Source organism: Zea mays, chromosome 1 (genome assembly GCF_902167145.1).
Source record: "Zea mays cultivar B73 chromosome 1, Zm-B73-REFERENCE-NAM-5.0, whole genome shotgun sequence".
In the NCBI taxonomy this organism is placed as follows: Eukaryota; Viridiplantae; Streptophyta; class Magnoliopsida; order Poales; family Poaceae; genus Zea; species Zea mays.
In genome coordinates, this window is record NC_050096.1 from 219,797,224 (window position 1) to 219,816,901 (window position 19,678).

At 44.5% G+C, this 19,678-nt stretch overlaps 1 protein-coding gene across 2 annotated transcripts; it reads right to left on the reverse strand.

Annotated features, from left to right (window-relative positions):
* Window positions 1–11,640: 11,640 nt before the first annotated feature.
* LOC100284177 (uncharacterized) lies at window positions 11,641–17,721 on the reverse strand. 2 transcript variants are annotated; one of them, XM_008680099.4, is made up of 5 exons: window positions 17,249–17,721; window positions 12,747–12,850; window positions 12,568–12,675; window positions 12,367–12,438; window positions 11,641–11,957 (listed from the first exon to the last, which is right to left on the reverse strand). In XM_008680099.4, exons 1-5 carry the CDS (start codon window positions 17,370–17,372, stop codon window positions 11,889–11,891), a joined length of 477 nt encoding a protein of 158 aa, XP_008678321.1. In that variant the 5' UTR covers window positions 17,373–17,721; the 3' UTR covers window positions 11,641–11,888.
* Between the last annotated feature and the right edge of the window lie 1,957 nt (window positions 17,722–19,678).

The window sequence follows — 19,678 nt, forward strand, 5'->3', positions numbered from 1 at the left end:
GACATGAAAATGCTAGTTTAAATGCTAAGGTTGACTCACATGTTTGTAATGTTTCGATTTCCAATCCTAGAGATAATAATAATGATTTGCTTGCTAGGATTGAAGAATTAAACATTTCTCTTGCTAGCCTTAGAGTAGAAAATGAAAATTTAATTGCTAAGGCTAAAGAACTAGATATTTGCAATGTTACAATTTCCGATCTTAGAGATAATAATGATATCTTGCGTGCTAAGATCGTTGAACTTAATTCATGCAAACCCTCTACATCTAGTGTTGAGCATGTTTCCATTTGTACTAGATGTAGAGATGTTAACATTGATGCTATTCATGATCATATGGCTTTAATTAAACAACAAAATGATCATATAGCTAAACTAGATGCTAAAATTGCCGAGCACAACTTAGAAAATGAGAAATTCAAATTTGCTCGTAGCATGCTCTATAATGGGAGACGCCCTGGCATCAAGGATGGCATTGGCTTCCAAAAGGGAGACAATGTCAAACTTAGTGCCCCTCCTAAAAGATTATCTAATTTTGTTAAGGGCAAGGCTCCTATGCCTCAGGATAACGAGGGTTACATTTTGTACCCTGCCGGTTATCCTGAAAGCAAGATTAGGAGAATTCACTCTAGGAAGTCTCACTCTGGCCCAAATCATGCTTTTATGTATAAGGGTGAGACATCTAGTTCTAGGCAACCAACCCATGCCAAGTTGCCTAAGAAGAAAACTCCTAGTGCATCAAATGAACATAGTCTTTCATTTAAAACTTTTGATGCATCTTATGTTTTGACTAACAAATCCGGCAAGATAGTTGCCAAATATGTTGGGGGCAAACACAAGGGGTCAAAGACTTGTGTTTGGGTACCCAAAGTTCTTGTGTCTAATGCCAAAGGACCCAAAACCATTTGGGTACCTAAAGTCAAGAACTAAACTTGTTTTGTAGGTTTATGCATCCGGGGGCTCAAGTTGGATACTCGACAGCGGATGCACAAACCACATGACTGGGGAGAAGAAGATGTTCTCCTCCTACGAGAAAAACCAAGATCCCCAACGAGCTATCACATTCGGGGATGGAAATTAAGGTTTGGTCAAAGGTCTTGGTAAAATTGCTATATCTCCTGACCATTCTATTTCCAATGTTTTTCTTGTAGATTCATTAGATTACAATTTGCTTTCTGTATCTCAATTATGCAAAATGGGTTACAACTGTCTTTTCACTGATATAGGTGTCACTGTCTTTAGAAGAAGTGATGATTCAATAGCATTTAAGGGTGTGTTAGAGGGTCAGCTATACTTAGTAGATTTTGATAGAGCTGAACTCGACACATGCTTAATTGCTAAGACTAACATGGGTTGGCTCTGGCACCGCCGACTTGCCCATGTTGGGATGAAGAATCTTCATAAGCTTCTAAAGGGAGAGCACATTTTAGGACTAACCAATGTTCATTTTGAGAAAGACAGGATTTGTAGCGCATGCCAGGCAGGAAAGCAAGTTGGAGCCCATCATCCACACAAGAACATCATGACAACCGACAGGCCATTAGAGCTCCTACACATGGACCTATTCGGCCCGATTGCTTACATAAGCATCGGCGGGAGTAAGTACTGTCTAGTTATTGTGGATGATTATTCTCGCTTCACTTGAGTATTCTTTTTGCAGGAAAAATCTCAAACCCAAGAGACCTTAAAGGGATTCTTGAGACGAGCTCAAAATGAGTTCGGCTTAAGGATCAAGAAGATTAGAAGCGACAACGGGACGGAGTTCAAGAACTCTCAAATTGAAGGCTTCCTTGAGGAGGAGGGCATCAAGCATGAGTTCTCTTCTCCCTACACGCCACAACAAAATGGTGTAGTGGAGAGGAAGAATAGAACTCTATTGGACATGGCAAGGACCATGCTTGATGAGTACAAGACTTCGGATCGGTTTTGGGCCGAGGCGGTCAACACCGCTTGCTACGCCATCAACCGGTTATATCTACACCGAATCCTCAAGAAGACATCATATGAACTCCTAACCGGTAAAAAGCCCAACATTTCATATTTTAGAGTCTTTGGTAGCAAATGTTTTATTCTTGTTAAAAGAGGTAAAAAATCTAAATTTGCTCCTAAGACTGTAGAAGGCTTTTTACTAGGATATGACTCAAACACAAGGGCATATAGAGTCTTTAACAAGTCCTCCGGACAAGTTGAAGTTTCTTGTGACGTTGTGTTTGATGAGACTAACGGCTCTCAAGTAGAGCAAGTTGATCTTGATGAGATAGGTATTGAAGAGGCTCCGTGCATCGCGCTTAGGAACATGTCCATTGGGGAAGTGTGTCCTAAGGAATCCGAAGAGCCTCCAAATGCACAAGATCAACCATCCTCCTCCACGCAAGCATCTCCACCAACTCAAAATGAGGATGAAGCTCAAGTTGATGAAGTAGAAGATCAAGCAAATGAGCCACCTCAAGATGATGGCAATGATCAAGGGGAGATGCAAATGAGGAAGACAAGGAGGATGAGGAACAAAGGCCGCCACACCCAAGAGTCCACCAAGCAATCCAACGAGATCACCCCGTCGACACCATCCTCGACGACATTCATAAGGGGGTAACTACTAGATCTCGTGTTGCACATTTTTGTGAGCATTACTCTTTTGTTTCCTCTATTGAGCCACACAGGGTAGAGGAAGCACTCCAAGATTCGGATTGGGTGGTGGCAATGCAAGAGGAGCTCAACAACTTCACTAGGAATGAGGTATGGCATTTAGTTCCACGTCCTAATCAAAATGTTGTAGGAACCAAATGGGTCTTCCGCAACAAGCAAGATGAGCATGGCGTGGTGACAAGGAACAAAGCTCGACTTGTGGCCAAGGGATACTCCCAAGTCGAAGGTTTGGATTTCGGTGAAACCTATGCACCCGTAGCTAGGCTTGAGTCAATTCGCATATTATTAGCCTATGCTACTTACCATGGCTTTAAGCTTTATCAAATGGACGTGAAAAGTGTCTTCCTCAATGGACCAATCAAAGAAGAGGTCTATGTTGAGCAACCTCCCGGCTTTGAAGACAGTGAGTATCCTAACCACGTCTATAAGCTCTCTAAGGCGCTTTATGGGCTCAAGCAAGCCCCAAGAGCATGGTATGAATGCCTTAGAGATTTTCTTATTGCAAATGGATTCAAAGTCGGAAAGGCCGATCCTACGCTCTTTACCAAAACACTTGAGAATGATTTGTTTGTATGCCAAATTTATGTTGATGATATTATATTTGGGTCTACTAACGAATCTACATGTGAAGAGTTTAGTAGGATCATGACACAAAAGTTCGAGATGTCTATGATGGGGGAGTTGAAGTATTTCTTAGGATTTCAAGTGAAGCAACTCCAAGAAGGCACCTTCCTAAGCCAAACGAAGTACACTCAAGATATTCTAAGCAAGTTTGGAATGAATGATGCCAAGCCCATCAAGACACCCATGGGAACTAATGGGCATCTCGACCTCGACACAGGAGGTAAGTCCGTGGATCAAAAGGTATACCGGTCGATGATAGGCTCTTTACTCTATTTATGTGCATCTCGACCGGATATTATGCTTTCCGTATGTATGTGTGCAAGATTCCAAGCCGACCCTAAGGAAGCTCACCTTATGGCCGTAAAACGAATTTTGAGATACTTGGCTTATACTCCTAAGTTTGGGCTTTGGTATCCTAGGGGATCCACATTTGATTTGACTGGTTATTCGGATGCCGATTGGGCGGGGTGTAAAATCAATAGGAAGAGCACATCGGGGACTTGCCAGTTCTTGGGAAGATCCTTGGTGTCTTGGGCTTCAAAGAAGCAAAATTCGGTCGCTCTTTCCACCGCTGAAGCCGAGTACATTGCCACAGGCCATTGTTGCGCGCAATTGCTTTGGATGAGGCAAACCCTGCAGGACTACGGTTACAAATTAACCAAAGTCCCTTTACTATGTGATAATGAGAGTGCAATCAAAATGGCCGACAATCCCGTCGAGCATAGCCGCACTAAGCACATAGCCATTCGGTATCATTTTCTTAGGGATCACCAACAAAAGGGAGATATCGAGATTTCTTACATTAACACTAAAGATCAATTAGCCGATATCTTTACCAAGCCTCTTGATGAACAAACCTTTAACAAACTTAGGCATGAGCTAAATATTCTTGATTCTAGGAATTTCTTTTGTTAACTTGCACTCATAGCTCATTTATATACCTTTGATCATGTCTCTTTCATATGCTATGACTAATGTGTTTTCAAGTCTATTTCAAACCAAGTCATAGGTGTATTGAAAGGGAATTGGAGTCTTCGGCGAAGACAAAGGCTTCCACTACGTAACTCATCCTTCGCCGTCGCTCCAAGCAACTCTCCGTTCTTGGGGGAGAAAGCATGAGCACCAAGCAAAAGGACTCCATCTTTGGTAAAATCTTCACTCATTTGTTTTGACCAAAAAGGGAGAATGTAACTTCGAGGGCTCTAATGATTCCGTTTTTGGCGATTCATGCCAAAGGGGGAGAAAGTATGAGCCCAAAGCAAAAGGACCGCACCACCACCAATTTCAAAAACTTCGTGTTTCCAAGAATATTATCAATTGGTATCCTATTGTGTTCAAAAGGGGGAGAAAATAGTATTTCAAAAATGATATATCAAAACCCTCTTGAACACTAAGAGGAGGATCTCATTTAGGGGGAGTTTTGTTTAGTCAAAGGAAAAGCATTTGAAACAGGGGGGGAAATTTCAAATCTTGAAAATGCTTTACAAAATCCTATTCATTTACCTTTGACTACTTGCAAAAGAACTTTGAAAAGAATTTACAAAAGAGTTTGCAAAAACAAAACATGTGGTGCAAGCGTGGTCCAAAATGTTAAAAACAAAGAAACGATCCATGCATATCTTGTAAGTATTAATATTGGCTCAATTCTAAGCAACCTTTGCACTTACATTGTACAAACTAGTTCAATTATGCACTTCTATATTTGCTTTGATTTGTGTTGGCATCAATCACCAAAAAGGGGGAGATTGAAAGGGAATTAGGCTTACACCTAGTTCCTAAATAATTTTGGTGGTTGAATTGCCCAACACAAATAATTGGACTAACTAGTTTGTTCTAGTGTATAAGTTATACAAGTGTAAAAGGTTCACACTTAGCCAATAAAAAGATCAAATATTGGATTCAACAAAGGAGCAGAGGGACAACCGAAGGCACCTCTGGTCTGGGGCACCGGACTGTCCGGTGTACACCGGACAGTGTCCGGTGCACCACCGGACAGTGTCCGGTGCACCAGAGGACTCCGACTTAAACTCGCCACCTTCGGGAATTTCCAGAGGCGCTCGGCTATAATTCACCGGACTGTCCGGTGTACACCGGACAGTGTCCGGTGCTCCAAGGAACAGCGGCCTCCGGAACTCGCCAGCCTCGGGAAAACGCAGCGGCTGCTCCGCTATAATTCACCGGACTGTCCGGTGTGCACCGGACTGTCCGGTGTAACAGCGGAGCAACGGCTATATCGGCACCAACGGCTACCTGCGACGCATTTAATGCACGCACTGCGCGCGCAGAAGTCAGGCGCGCCCATACTGGCGCACCGGACAATGAACAGGACATGTCCGATGTGCACCGGACATCCAGGCGGGCCCAGAAGTCAGAAGCTCCAACGGTCAGAATCCAACGGCATTGGTGACGTGGCTGGGGCACCGGACATGTCCGGTGTGCACCGGACTGTCCGGTGCGCCATCGAACAGACAGGCTCCACCAACGGTCAAGTTGGTGGTTGAGGCTATAAATACCCCAACCATCCCACCATTCATTGCATCCAAGTTTTCCACTTCTCAACCACTTACAAGAGCTAGGCATTCAATTCTAGACACACCAAAGAGATCAAATCCTCTCCAATTCCACACAAGGCTTTAGTGATTAGCGAGAGAGATTTGTCGTGTTCTTTTGAGCTCTTGCGCTTGGATTGCTTCTTTTCTTTCTCACTTGTTCTTGTGATCAAAACTCCATTGTAATCAAGGCAAGAGGCACCAATTGTGTGGTGGCCCTTGCGGGGGAAGTTTTGTTCCCGGCTTTGATTTGAGAAGAGAAGCTCACTCGGTCCGAGGGACCGTTTGAGAGAGGGAAGGGTTGAAAGAGACCCGACCTTTGTGGCCTCCTCAACGGGGAGTAGGTTTGCGAGAACCGAACCTCGATAAAACAAATCCGCGTGTCACACTCTTCATTTTGCTTGCGATTTGTTTTGCGCCCTCTCTCGCGGACTCGTTTATATTTCTAACGCTAACCCGGCTTGTAGTTGTGTTTGTATTTGTAAATTTCAGTTTCGCCCTATTCACCCCCCCTCTAGGCGACTATCAGATGCGCAACTTCTGCAGAGTGTAAAACCGGTATACTAGTCGTGCTCACGGTCATGAACAACTCGGACCCTCACATGATTAATCTATGGAATTAAAACTCAATTTGTCATTTGCATCGCATTGGGATTATTTTATTATTACTTTTACTTATTATTACTAAGGTTTGGTATTTACTTATACTTAGTAATTGCTAATAAAATCTTTGACCAACTTATAAAAGCAATGCTCAGCTTCAACCTTTATTTTGTTGATCAGTCTTACACTTCACATGAACTCCCACCTTTGGTGAGTTCATGCACATTATTCCCCACAACTTGTTGAGCTATGAATGTATGTGAGTTCACTCTTACTGTCTCACACCCCCCCAGGAGAAGAACAGGTGGTTCAAGTGGAGCCACACATCGAGGAGTTCGATTCGATCTAGGTGGTGTCTCCCAGTTGACTTTCTGGCGCCAATGATAGATTTTAGATCCTTTTATATTTATCTTTTATTTTGTAAGACTTCCGCTATGTAATAAGTACCCTGATTATACTGTGACATTTATCTCGATACACTCTATTATTATATATGTTATCTTCTTTGGCGCATGTATGAGATGCACCCGGCTTTGTTCCTTAAAGCCCGGGTGTGACAGAATGCCTAGGTATCTAAATGGATAATTCCCCTTTCTACAACCAAAAAGTTGAGCATATTGTTGTTCATGTTGTTTTGCCTCACCAAAACAAAATACTTCACTTTTATGGAAGTTAATCTTTAGACCGGATAATTGCTCAAAAGCACATAATATTAGTTTATTATTAGTTGCTTTCTCGAAACCATGGTCCATGAATAGAATCGTATCATTGGCATATTGTAAAATCGATAAACATCGATCCACTAAGTGTGGCACTAAACCAGATAGTCGACTGTCCACTTTAGCTCTATTTATTAAGATAGCCAGCATATCCACCACAATATTAAACATAATCGGTGATAATGGGTCTCCTTGTCTCATACCTTTCTTTGTTTGAAAAATGACCCTAATTGGTCATTAATCTTGATCGCAACTTGACCCCTCTAATGATAGTATCAATCTGTCGGCGTTTTGGACCCGGGGGACCCTCAACCGAGCCGACCAGTGAATTTATCGCTGTGTGCCCCTGCCCAGATGGGTTGGCGCAAGATGGAACACAAGGGGGAATGCGGCTTGTATTATCTCGCACCGGGGGATGCTCGTAGTAGGGGTTACAAGCGTCGCGAGAGAGAGAGAGAGAGTCTGTTCGTTTGCTCATCCCTCCGTGCGACCCCTCTCGCAGGAAGGCCCTGGACCTCCCTTTTATAGATGCAAGGAGAGAGTCCAGATGTACAATGGGGTGTAGCTATGCGCTAACGTGTTTGGCAGAGAAGTGCCCGAGCCCTGTGTACATGCCAACGTGGCTGTCGGAGAAGTGCTTGAGCCCTGTGTACGCGATAACGTGGCCGTCGAAGAAGTGCCTGAGCCCTGTAGAAGCACAGCTGGCGGTGCAGCTGGGATCCTGCTGACGTCTCCTTGCTTCCGTAGGGGGCTGAGAACCACCGACGTCATGGACGCACGCGGGGAACCATCATTACCTGTTACCGGGGTGAGCCAGATGGGACGCCAGTCTTGTTCCCTCGTAGCCTGAGCTAGCTAAGGGTAGGGTAATGATGTATCCCCTGTGGCGCGGTCGGTCCGAGCCCAAGGTCGAGCGAGGCGGAGACTTCTCCTAAGGCCGAGGCCGGGGTCGGGCGAGGACGCGATTCCTCCCGAGGCCGAGTCCTGGGGTCGGGCAAGGCGGAGACCTCCTCCCGAGGCCGATGCCTAAGGTCGGGCGAGGCGGAGCTTCCGGTTGCGCCCGAGGCTGAACTCGGCTGTTGTCAGTCTTACCCCGGTGGGTGGCACACCAGTCGGAGTGGGGCGAGCGGCGCTGTTTTCCTGTCAGGTCGGTCAGTGAAAGGGCGAAGTGACTGCGGTCACTTCGACCTTGCCGACTGAGGCGCGCGTGTCAGGATAAGGTGTCAGGCGATCCCCGCATTAAATGTGCATGTGATACGGTCGGTTGGTGAGGCGATTTGGCCAAGGTTGCTTCACAACGAAGCCTGTCCGAGCTGGACTTCGGGCGAGTCGAGGGTGCGCCCACCGCCTGAGGAGGCCCTGGGGCGAGGCGTGAATTCGTCCGGGACTACTGTTCCCGCCCGAGGCCGGGCTCGGGCGAGGCGAGATTGCGTCCCTTGGTAGACGAGGCCTTGACCTGAATCGCGCCCGTCTTTGCGGTTTGTGCTGAGGGTGGTTACCAGCCGTGTTTAGGAGTGTTGGGGGTACCCCTAATTACGGTACCCGACACAATCCAACTACACCATGTGTCGAAAAATCCTTTCATGTGTATGGTCTGTTGGACAAAAGTCCATTTCACCTTATCGTACGCCTTTTCAAAGTCAATCTTAAAAATGACCCCACTTTTCTTTTTCTTATGAAGCTCATGCATAGTTTCATGCAAGACTACCACACCTTCTATGATATTCCTCCCTGGAATAAAAGTTGTTTGTGTGGGACTGATTACTTTTTGCGCCAATGACATGATTCTATTTGTTGCCACCTTAGTGGATACTTTAAAACTGACATTTTGGGCCGATATTGTTGAATCAACAAAGCCTCCTTGCATTTGGGAAGAAGTATAATTGTTCCAAAATTTATATTGTATAGCGGCAATGTTCCTTTGTGAAATTCCATAAACAAAGCCATCAACTCTAGTTTGATTACATATTTACATCCCAGAAAGCCTGATAGAATTCCGTTGGGAATCCATCAGGTCCAGGAGCCTTGTTATGTTCCATCCTAAAGATTGTTGTCTCCACCTCATCTTCCGTGAACCCCAATGTCAAAAAATCATTTTCGACCATCATCCATAACAAAGTCACTGTTTTCTGGTGGACCAAAAAGATTTTTTATAATATTTAGTAATGTGAGTCTTCAAAGGCTCATCACCAATTATCATTTGATTCCCATCTCTCAACTGGAAAATTCGAGTTTTCTGATGTTTTCCATTAGCAATCAACTGAAAATAGATCAACTGAAAATATTTAGTGTTTGAATCGCCTTCTAACAGCTCCTTCACTTTCGCCCGTTGATACCACTTTATGTCTTCCTCCCGTAGCATATGTGCTACACGATTCTGAAGATATTGTTTCAAATCTATTTCATACTGGTTTAGATTATATACCTCAGCATGTTTATCTAACTCATCCAGTTTATCTAATATCCTTTTCTTTTCCTTTTTGATCCCCGCTAGTACTTTTAGCCCAACCCCGAAGGTATTGGGGTAGTCTTCTGATTTTTGCCTGCCATTTTTCCATCACGGGGCGTTTGGATCCCTTCATTTTAATGGAATTGGAATTCACTCAATAAAGTAACTTATTTCGTTTGGAATGTGGCATTCCACCACTTTCTAAAGTTCATATATAAGCCTATCTCAAATTCATAGGGTGGAGGATAGGAAATGATTTTATGCATGATTAGAATTTATTTCTAATCTATAACTTACATGACACTCTTCGTTCTACTCATCTATAGTAAAAATGTAGCACATAAATATTTAGGACATCTTGCTAATAATAGTATACAAATATATTTTGTATAAAAGTGAATTAGCTTAATTGATATATGACTAAATTACTATTATTAGAATGGAATTCAATTCCAGTGATCCAAACGGGGCGTCAGGGTATTTCCCCTAGTCTCATTCATCCATACCCCTTTAGGGCCTGTTCGTTTGCATAGGAATAAACCCGGATTCATTCCAGCTCATCAAAATTTATATAAATTAGAGAAATAATCCGACTAGAAATTATTCCAGATCTCCAATCCGTAGAAACCAAACAGAGCCTTACCATCTCCACGAAAGCATCGCGCAGAAGCCACCCTAGCTCAAATTTAAACAAAGGTGGCCGCCCTTTTGGTGCCATAATGTCCCCTGATTTGAGTAATAGCGGGGTATGGGCGTATGGCCCGAAATGTCCCTAGATAGGGCATTCGTCGCTGCTTTTGGATATTTCTCCTCCCATTCAGTAGTGACCAGTATTCTATCAAGTTTCTCGTACGTGGGATTTTGGCGCGCATTAGCTCATGTGTACAGCCTACCAGACGTCACCAATTCTCTTAGATCAAGACCATCAATCACAACATTAAAAAGGAAAGGCCAATGATGATCAAATCTGTCGTTATTTTTTTCATCTGGTTTTCTAAGGCCCTGTTCGGCAGCCTAGGATCCAAGCTAAGTCAGTAACAAAGCTAGCCCAGGATCAAGTGAATCATGGATTGTCATTCATTCCTGTCACCAGCCCGTTTCCAGATCCGGAAGGTAGGTCACCTGGACTCGTTCCATGCCAAGGATTGAGGGATGAGAATTAAAATCAGGCGGGTTTGTTTCTGGCCCAGGTCAAAACGAAAACGAACAACTCTAGGAGACTGGACCAGATTCTAAACTGGGCTGATTCGTTCCTGCCAGAATGAGGCACGGAATGGGCTTATCCAGCCAAAACGAACGAGGCCTAAGGATGTTAAAATCCCCACCAATTACGATAGGAAGATCCACATGACTACACATGTTTACTAATTCTACCAAAAAACTCTGTTTATAGTTGTCTTGAGCTGGTCCATAGATAGCCACTAACGCCCATTTGAAACTATCTATTTTGTTACATAAACTAAATTTCACATAGAAATCACCTTCATCTATTGAACCAATATCAAACATATCCAGATCAATGCATAGTAGAATACCTCCAGATCGTCCCTGAGTTCTTTGCAGTGCCAAATAAAATTTTTATCAGTACACAAATTTTTAAGACCCGAGAAGCTTCTCTTGCAAGTCTCTAAAATAGCAATAAAAATTAAGCCATATTCTAAGGTCGGACACAAATTTAGATTTTTAGGGTCTTTAAACCCATCACTATTCCAAAATAAAATACCTTTCATTGGGGTTTAATCGATTTAGATTTTCCCTTTTTTCTTACTTAAAAAAAAGCCGAAACTCAGGTGCTCGGTTGAGCAGGTGAGGACAAAAGTGCTACCGGTTATGTTTCAGATGATTTTATATCTTATTACAATTATATGCTCTGACGGCTAACTTCTGGCTAGGGCAGCACAGGGAATTTGAGAGGAACTGGAGCGGCATATGCAGAGAATAAAATATTTTTTTTTGTAGACCATGCTAAACTGGAGGTACATCTTGGTGTGGAAGGCCATACCTCAGCGGAATATACGGATGATACAAGAATTTTTCTAGACCATGCTAAATAAAAAGATTCTGCAAATAACATGTTCAACTGCAGACGGCACAAGAGATGTGGAAAGGCCAATACCTCGTAGCTCTGACTGGCATTAATTAAGAACAGAAACCTACAAGATTCTATCAAGAGCCTGTTTGGACCCCATGAATTAAAACCAATAGCTAGAAAGTGCTTTCTCACTTCACCATTGGATTATTTTTCAATTCCTCAGAACCAAACAGGGCGAGATAAATAGAATTACAAACCAGGAAACAGCTATTCATCATCGCCAACAATCCTTCTCTTTATATCATCGATAACACCCGCCAATTCTTTCCGGTTTTCCTGCCAGAAAAAAGTCAGAACCAAAATCTGGATACACCAAATGTACGAGATCAGTATTTATCTGCTTTTACAGATCATCACGCCAGGGCATATTCAACATAAATTATTTGCATTTTAAAAGCTATGTGAATTTTCTTCAGATTAAACAAAATGCAAAGGACATTGCATCTAACTTTGACAAAGCACACTAGTCAGCTGTTTGAGTATCTGGTAGGCATGTCAGGCATGGACAAAGGACAACTTGATCTGTGCAAGCTATTAATATCAAGTTGTGCATCTTCCACGGTTCTACCAACAGCCTTTTAGGTGTGCAAAGCAAAGGGACAACTTGAACTTGAGAAACTCGTGTTGAATAGTAGAAAGAAGTCTCACAGCCAACCTACATGGTTTTAACTTTTCAGATTGTTACCTGAAAAAGCAGGTATCGGTACACAAACCATCCAGAGTAGCTGAGCCCGACTAGCTCCAATATGCCTGGGAGCTATATATCATGGCAGGGAAACAAAAAATTAACAATAAAATAAGTAAATGACAATATGAATATCATCATGGTCTAAGAGAACAAATAAACACAAGTAAATGGAAACAGCAAGATAAGGTAGCTATATACCAATGGGACAGAGTCGAGAGATCTCACTACGACCAAGGATATCCAGACAGCGAGGATTGCTCCAGCACCATACAAGGCAAGAGAGGACTTGTTCTCCATTGCATCCCACTGTAGTAAACATCATCGTAATTTTTTGTGCCAAGATTATTAGCATAGAGGAATATAACTTTGTATGCAACCTTATCTTTTAGTTCAGAAAGGAGCTCGTCATCCTCGCCAGAATTATTCTGTTTTGAAAATCGTGTAGCTGTTAATTGGAGTTGACAAATCTTCATGGAATCTGCTGACAAACAATGACATTTTGTTAGACTGGTTTTACTAACAACAAATTGTGTGCAGTTAACTATGCCAGTTACTCATAGCAGACATTGAATTGAAGCTTTCAATTGGGGGGGGGGGGGGGGGGGGGGGGCTAAACGATTGGAATTTTTTTCTTGAAACAATAGAAAAAATGCCCCTGACTGCCGAAAGTAACTCTTTTCAACATTTGCTATAATTGCTAACAATAACAAGCATACTTTAACAAATCACAATTATGAATTATGACATGTCATGGTCGGCAAAAAGTATGAAAGAAGGAATAAATCCAGAGTTTGAGTCGGTTAGGAGTTTCACTATAGGAAGTTTGGGTAAGATCTGTTAGCTTATTTTAGGAAAGTGTGATTTTCATGTATGGTGAGTTTTAGCTGGCCCGTGCCTTTATAAACTAGGTGTTAGGGTGTTTCAGTAAGCAAGAAATATATTACCAGCTCCTTGTGTTTATATCCCTGCCTTGACAGTATGGTTGCCGACCACGGCGACTCAACCGCACCAGCGAGGTCCAAGGCCACATCCTACCACACACCACCACTACTCATTGTGTCATGTTCCTAGTTCCAATCATCCGGTTCCCCCAACCGGTGACAACCTGGTATCAGTCAGCTCTGATTTGATCAGCATGGACTCCCGAATCTCTTCGCTGCAGGACATGGTACAGACCATGTCAAAATCTCTGGAAGTTGTTTCCAAATCAGTGGACACCATGAACACATCGCTGACCAATGTCATAGGCCGCCAGCGGGACAGCGATAACCAGCTTCAAGCCTTGAATCTAGCAGTCACGCGATTGGAAAAGACCTCTCCATCCTCTGGTCTGCCCGACAACACCAGCCATAACAATTGTAATGGGCATAGAGGTGGTGGCGGCGGAGGTGGCAGAGGAGGCCGCAATGATGGTGATGGTGGCGGTGGCAGAGGTGGCGGCTAGGGGCATGATCATCAAGATCAGGAGGAACATGCTCCACCACGCTACCTCAAACTGGATTACCCGAAATTCGATGGCTCAGAGGATCCTCTTCCATGGTTGAATCGCTGAGATCAATTCTTTCATGGACAGGGCACACCGGAGGAGAAGAAAGTTTGGCTCGCATCTTACCACATGACCGGCACAGCTCAATTGTGGTATTATCGCCTCAAGATGATAGCAGGTGAACCATCTTTGCAACACTTCGTCCAGCTTGTCTTGCATCGTTTTGGTCCTACCCTGACCAAGACACCACTAAGCGAACTGAAGCTGCTGTACTGTACTTTTTTCGAAAAACGCAGGAGAACTGCGTCTCATTATATTAAGGAGAAAAGGGTCTAAGAAGGAGCTGCTGCACCGTACTGGAAGCATGGATGAATACCAGGGTAAATTCTTAACACTCACTTGCCGCGATATAGAGCTCACGTAATCACAGCGAATCCAACTTTTCATCACTGGTCTTGGCGAGCCCCTGAAGACAGATGTGGCGGTTCAACATCCGACAAACCTGGAGGACACAGTGACTCTAGCAGGCGTCTATGAACGCCGGCAAGCGGTGGCAGGAGGCGCGGGAAGACCACAGATATGGGCTCCGCTGGCAGCAACATCACTGGCACAAGCTCCGTTGCTGTCCTCACTCACCATCGGTGGGTCGCCAATGACTCATGCCCTCTAAGATGCAACATCAAAGACCCCAAGGACTCTACTTCAACTGTGATGAGAAGTATGCACCTGGACATCATTGCAAAAATTGTTTGTTCTGGAAGTGGTGCCTGATCAAGATATCCCTCCAGTGGGTGAAGTGTTGGCCTTGACAGTGGATGACATGCCAGCAATATCATTGCATGCTCTTATAGGGCATAGCTGTGCATGGCATTCAAACAATGAAGGTGCATGTTCACATTATGGGTTGCCGCCTCACAGCATTGCTGGACTCAGGATCAACCCACAGTTTCATCAATCACAAAGTGGGCCAGGAGTTGCAACTGCCATTGCAGCAATGCTCTAGACTGTGCGTTGCATTCCAGCAACAGTGTCTTCTGCAATCTGCATATAGACATTGGAGGTGAAGCATTTACAGTGGACTGTTTTGCTCTGGACCTGGGAGGCTACGACATGATTTTGGGTGTTCAGTGGCTGGGCACATTGGGCCCTATCTTGTTGGATTTCCATCATCAAACATTATATTTTTGGCGGGAAGGCTGCCAAGTCATCTGAACTGGGTCACAAGGGGTGCTAGAACCCATGGATTTCGCACTGATGTCGGTGAAGACAGGACCTCATAAGCAATTTACTACAGGAGTTTGAGTGTCTGTTTGCTGAACCTTCGGGTTTACCACCACAACGGGCCATTTGTCACCAAATTCGGTTGAAAACAGCAACTGAAGCGGTGGCAGTTTGAACATACTCCCTCCGTTCTTTTTTATTTGTCGCATTTTAGTTCAAAAATGAACTAGCGGGTGACAAATATTCGAGAACGGAGGTAGTATCAATGACATGACAGGCTGCACAAATTCTTGAAGTTAGCTATGGTTATGTAGTTGTCACAAGGATATGTCAGTTTTTAATTTAAAAAGAAAAATATGCAGATCTTGTCACACAATGGCAATTCCATTCTCTTGGAAACTATGTCCCCTTTAAAGGTAAATAATGTTTTATTAAGATCATAAACAAGAAAATTGGTGATAAACCACCTTTTTGCATAAACAAAAAAACATCAACCAAAACTTGAAGTTTGGATTGCATTTTTTGTGGAACTTGTAGAGCAGAAAAAAGAATAAGTGTTTGTGGAAACTTGTTAGCCAGCGGGGAAAAAACAAATGCTTGTAGCCCTTGTTTGGAAACCAAAATCAAATTCCCCTCCCCTTTTATGTTTTTTTTTTAAAAAAATCACTTTTTACCAAATCCAGTAAAGGTGACGTCTTCAATATCTACCTCTTCTAATAGCATTCTCTTCAATCAGATGCTTTGCCCACATCCTCCAAGATGCAGAAACTAGGGCTTGTAATGACAAGCTAGATTCCTTGTCGATAGTTACTTTGTGGCGAGCTAGGAGGATTCACGCAAGACATAGGCCTTGCCAGCCAGTGGCAACCCAGCCAGCCATTTTTCACTGCAGCAGCTAGGTACCAGGCTTGCACAATGCACCAGCTTGATGGACAAGGTTGTGAATGCTTTTATTAAATTAATTTTGAAGAATGTCAATTTTAGGCTAAGAAAGATCAGAAAACTTTATGTTCTGGAATTTGAATCCTGTTTTGCGCTACTGTAGATGATTTGAATTGCATGCTGTGTGCCCACTATGGCACAAACTGATGAATGAGGAAGAAGTGCTCCGCTAGTCGGTCTTGCCAGTTGTGTCTACAACTTGCCGAATAGTTCCAGCTGCTACTGCCAGTATGGTAGCTCCCTTCATTGAGAAAGGTCAGTTGAGATTTGTGGCTGAGGAACATATAACAAGTCCGTCGTTTGAACTCTTGTGTCTTAAAGGTTTTTTTCACAAACGATGCCGTGAACAAGCACATCACCACTTGGTAACAGGCTAGGGGGTCACGCTCACTTTGGACAACATCTTCTTTGACCTGCAGCAAGGGTTTGTGTAACTGTGTCTGTGTAGTTTCTATCTCAACCCGAGTATATGTCACAGCAGCAGCAACTAGCTATCACTCGGAAAAAATAGGGAGTATGCACACAACACATTGAAAAAAAATCTGAGAAAATTGGCATGTTCTTGGACAAAATTAGCTTCCCAGGCCTCATTTTTATACTCACCAAATAGCCACCTAACTGTAAAAACAACCAGAAAGGCCTGTTTGGTTCGTGGCTAACTGTGCCACACTTTGCCTAAGGTTAGTCGTCTGAATTGAAGAACTAACCTTAGACAGAAAAGTTAGGCAAAGTGTGGCAAGTTAGGCAGCGAACCAAACATGCCCTAGCAGCCTTCAAAGCTCAGCCCCTAGATTACTTGTCTGCACATCAATCCAACCCAATCCACATGGGTTGGGAGGGATTGGGATGGAAAATTAGTCCCTCCCAGTTCATATGGATTGGTGTACAGCCAAACAAACCCTAAATGTCATGACAATACATGTTAGCATTGTATGTGGCTCCCCACACCAAAATACGGCGTGCCAAAAGTTAGAAATGAACCAGCATCACAATTAATAACTTCTTTTATCAGTATACATGATAGATCTTTGGAGGTTGAGTCTCATGTCACGGAATTTTGCCTAGCTCCATCCAGTCATTTTAAATACTCGCTCATAAGCCAGAAGTGCCATGTACAGTTTGCTGAGTACCACAACCGAAATAGCATTGGAGCAACTGCCGGTCCCATATCGAATTTTGAAGCATATGAGCGTTTCAGAGGAACATCAAAAGACAATAGCCACTCGGTACCTGTGCGGCGGGGGAAAGGTGCGGCGACGCGGGAGGTTGTCAGGCCGCAGGGCAAAGGAGCGCGGAGGAGAACACCGAGGCGGCGGAAGGACACCGGCCGCACCGCCGCCGCAGCGGCTACCATCTCGGCGCCGGTGCGGTCAGACACCCAAGCAGGCGCACGGGATCAAGCTTGCTAACCCTAGGAGAGGAGGGGAAGGGAGAGGAGTGCACGAGATGAGATCAACCTTGGGTTAGAGCCTTAGAGGTCTCGCGTCTCGGTGGGTGTACTGGAGAGGAGTGCACGTGGTGCGAGCAGCCCTGTGACAGCGGCGGGAGCGTCGCCACCCGCCGGCGAGCCGGCTCCGACCGGCAAGGAGGAGGCGCCACCAGGTAATGGCTGCCGTTCGGTCAAGTTTGAACGAGCCAGATCGAGGCTGCTCAGAGGTCAGCGTATCACAAGTGGCAAGTGGTTGGGAAAAAAACATTGTTGTGGAGTGCTAGTGACTTTTGCCAATAAATAAATAAAACATTAAGACATTTTTTGGTTATTACTATCTCATATAGATTGGATGTGATTAGAAAAATTTATGAAAGATGTTGACTTGTTTGGGATTTAAACCCAGCTAAACCACATGGATTGAGAGCAAAACGAACATTTTCTAAGGGGCGTTTGGTCTAAGGAATCACTCCATTTAAATTGAGGGGGTGCATTATCCGTCTGATTGGTTACCCACATCATCTTATCTCGGATCACTACATGTGTTAACTTTATTTAAATTATGTTTGGTTCGTGGGAGGCGCAACATGTATGGGTGAATGCAAAACAAGTCATTTTGATGTTTTTAGCCTACATTCACACATACACTCAAAATTGTCAAATCCAGCTGGCCAGGGCGGCGCCAGCTTGCGCGTGGACGCACAACCATTCAATAAGGTTGCATGAGTACATTCCACAAATTTGGTGGGACGATCTCATTCCTCATGTTAGTACTAACTAACTATGAGGAATGAGGTGGTGATGGATTAACTCATTCCATTCCATAAAGAAAACAAAAAATGAGGAGTGAGAAGATGATGGATTAGCTTATTCTTCAACCCAAACACCCTATAACAACCTTTTCCCTACTCTACTACTTCCTCTATCCTAGTCTCCTAGAACATAAGGTGTAACCACTTTTTATTCCATTCTCACCATATAAGATGTGCTCTTTCTAAACATGTGTACACAATACAATGATAATAGTGTTGATAGAGAGAATTAAATATATTTCTAGGTCTTTGAACCAGAGATAGTTACGTTTTATATACTAGGACGGGGGAGTACTATAAACCATCGTTATCGTGTGTCACACTCGTAGGTTTGTTTTCACGCGCGACAAGCGGAGAGTAAACAACCGTGTACAGCCTGTGTGGCGACTTTATCCGCTTGTAGCTCTCGTCGTTGTCCTCCCCTCTCTTATCCGATCGATATAAGGCCTCGTTTGGCAGGGCTTCGGCTCCTCTAGAAACGGCTCTAGCTCCAGCTCCTCTAAAGGAATAGCTCTTCGCTAGAAATCGGTGTATTTTACAAATCGTTTGGTAAAACGGCTTCTCGTGTATTTTCTTTTGACGTAGACATGTACACGAACACACAATGCTCTTTTAGACATATACACGAACACCTTGTGCACGTAATGTGTGCTGCGCCTGTCGAGAACGTCAAGCCGCCTCTGCTGCTCGCACCTGGCCACTGTCGAAAGGGAAGAAGAATGCACGGATGTGCCATCTACGCACGGCGTCGCTGCGCAGAGGCCTTGCAAAGGGAAGGGGTACATGGAGCAGACGTCATAGCACCAGTAGTCGACGGGCACGAGCGACATGTCGTAGACCTCGAGAATGCCCTGGAGCTTGTTGGCTGCAGCGTCGTGGAACGCCTAGTTCACCTCCTCGGTGACCGTCTTCTTGGACTTGAGGTTGGGGAGCACCAGCGCGATAGCTTTGGCGACACCAGTGAACGTGGCTGCGCTCGCCCGCGCGGCTTGCCATCAGACGCGCGCCGGAGGCAGGCGAGGGAATCAGGGAAGGACGTCGCGGAGCCGTCGGAGCCACTTTTCCGGGCTCCGGCTCCCAACCTCGAAACTGGCTCTTGCTCCCGGTGTGGAGCCGTTTTTAGAACGCCGTTTGGAAGAGCTCCGGCAAGGTGCCGGAGCCGGAGCCGTCCGGGAGCCTTCCCAAACGGGCGCTAAATTGTTCTCCCCAGCAACCTCAAAAGCCCAAGCCAAATCACAAAGCAAATAACCACCACCACAATTCACGCCTCGCCCTCTTGCCACCACCACCCTAGTGGTGTCCTCGTCGACACCCCTAGGGGATCAAGGTCACTCATGCTCATGCATTGTCATGAGGTCTGCGTGCTTCCGACTTCCAACAATTCGACATGATAGGTACCTAGGGCCTGGGCCACGTTGG

Excerpts from the sequence above, each read along its gene's own strand:
- LOC100284177 (XM_008680099.4), bottom strand. The coding sequence starts at position 17,372 with ATGGTAGCCGCTGCGGCGGCGGTGCGGCCGGTGTCCTTCCGCCGCCTC. Across the intron at positions 12,851-17,248 it reads ACCTTTCCCCCGCCGCACAG|CAGATTCCATGAAGATTTGT; the intron begins GTACCGAGTGGC and ends ATTGTTTGTCAG. Across the intron at positions 12,439-12,567 it reads CTCTCGACTCTGTCCCATTG|CTCCCAGGCATATTGGAGCT; the intron begins GTATATAGCTAC and ends CATGATATATAG.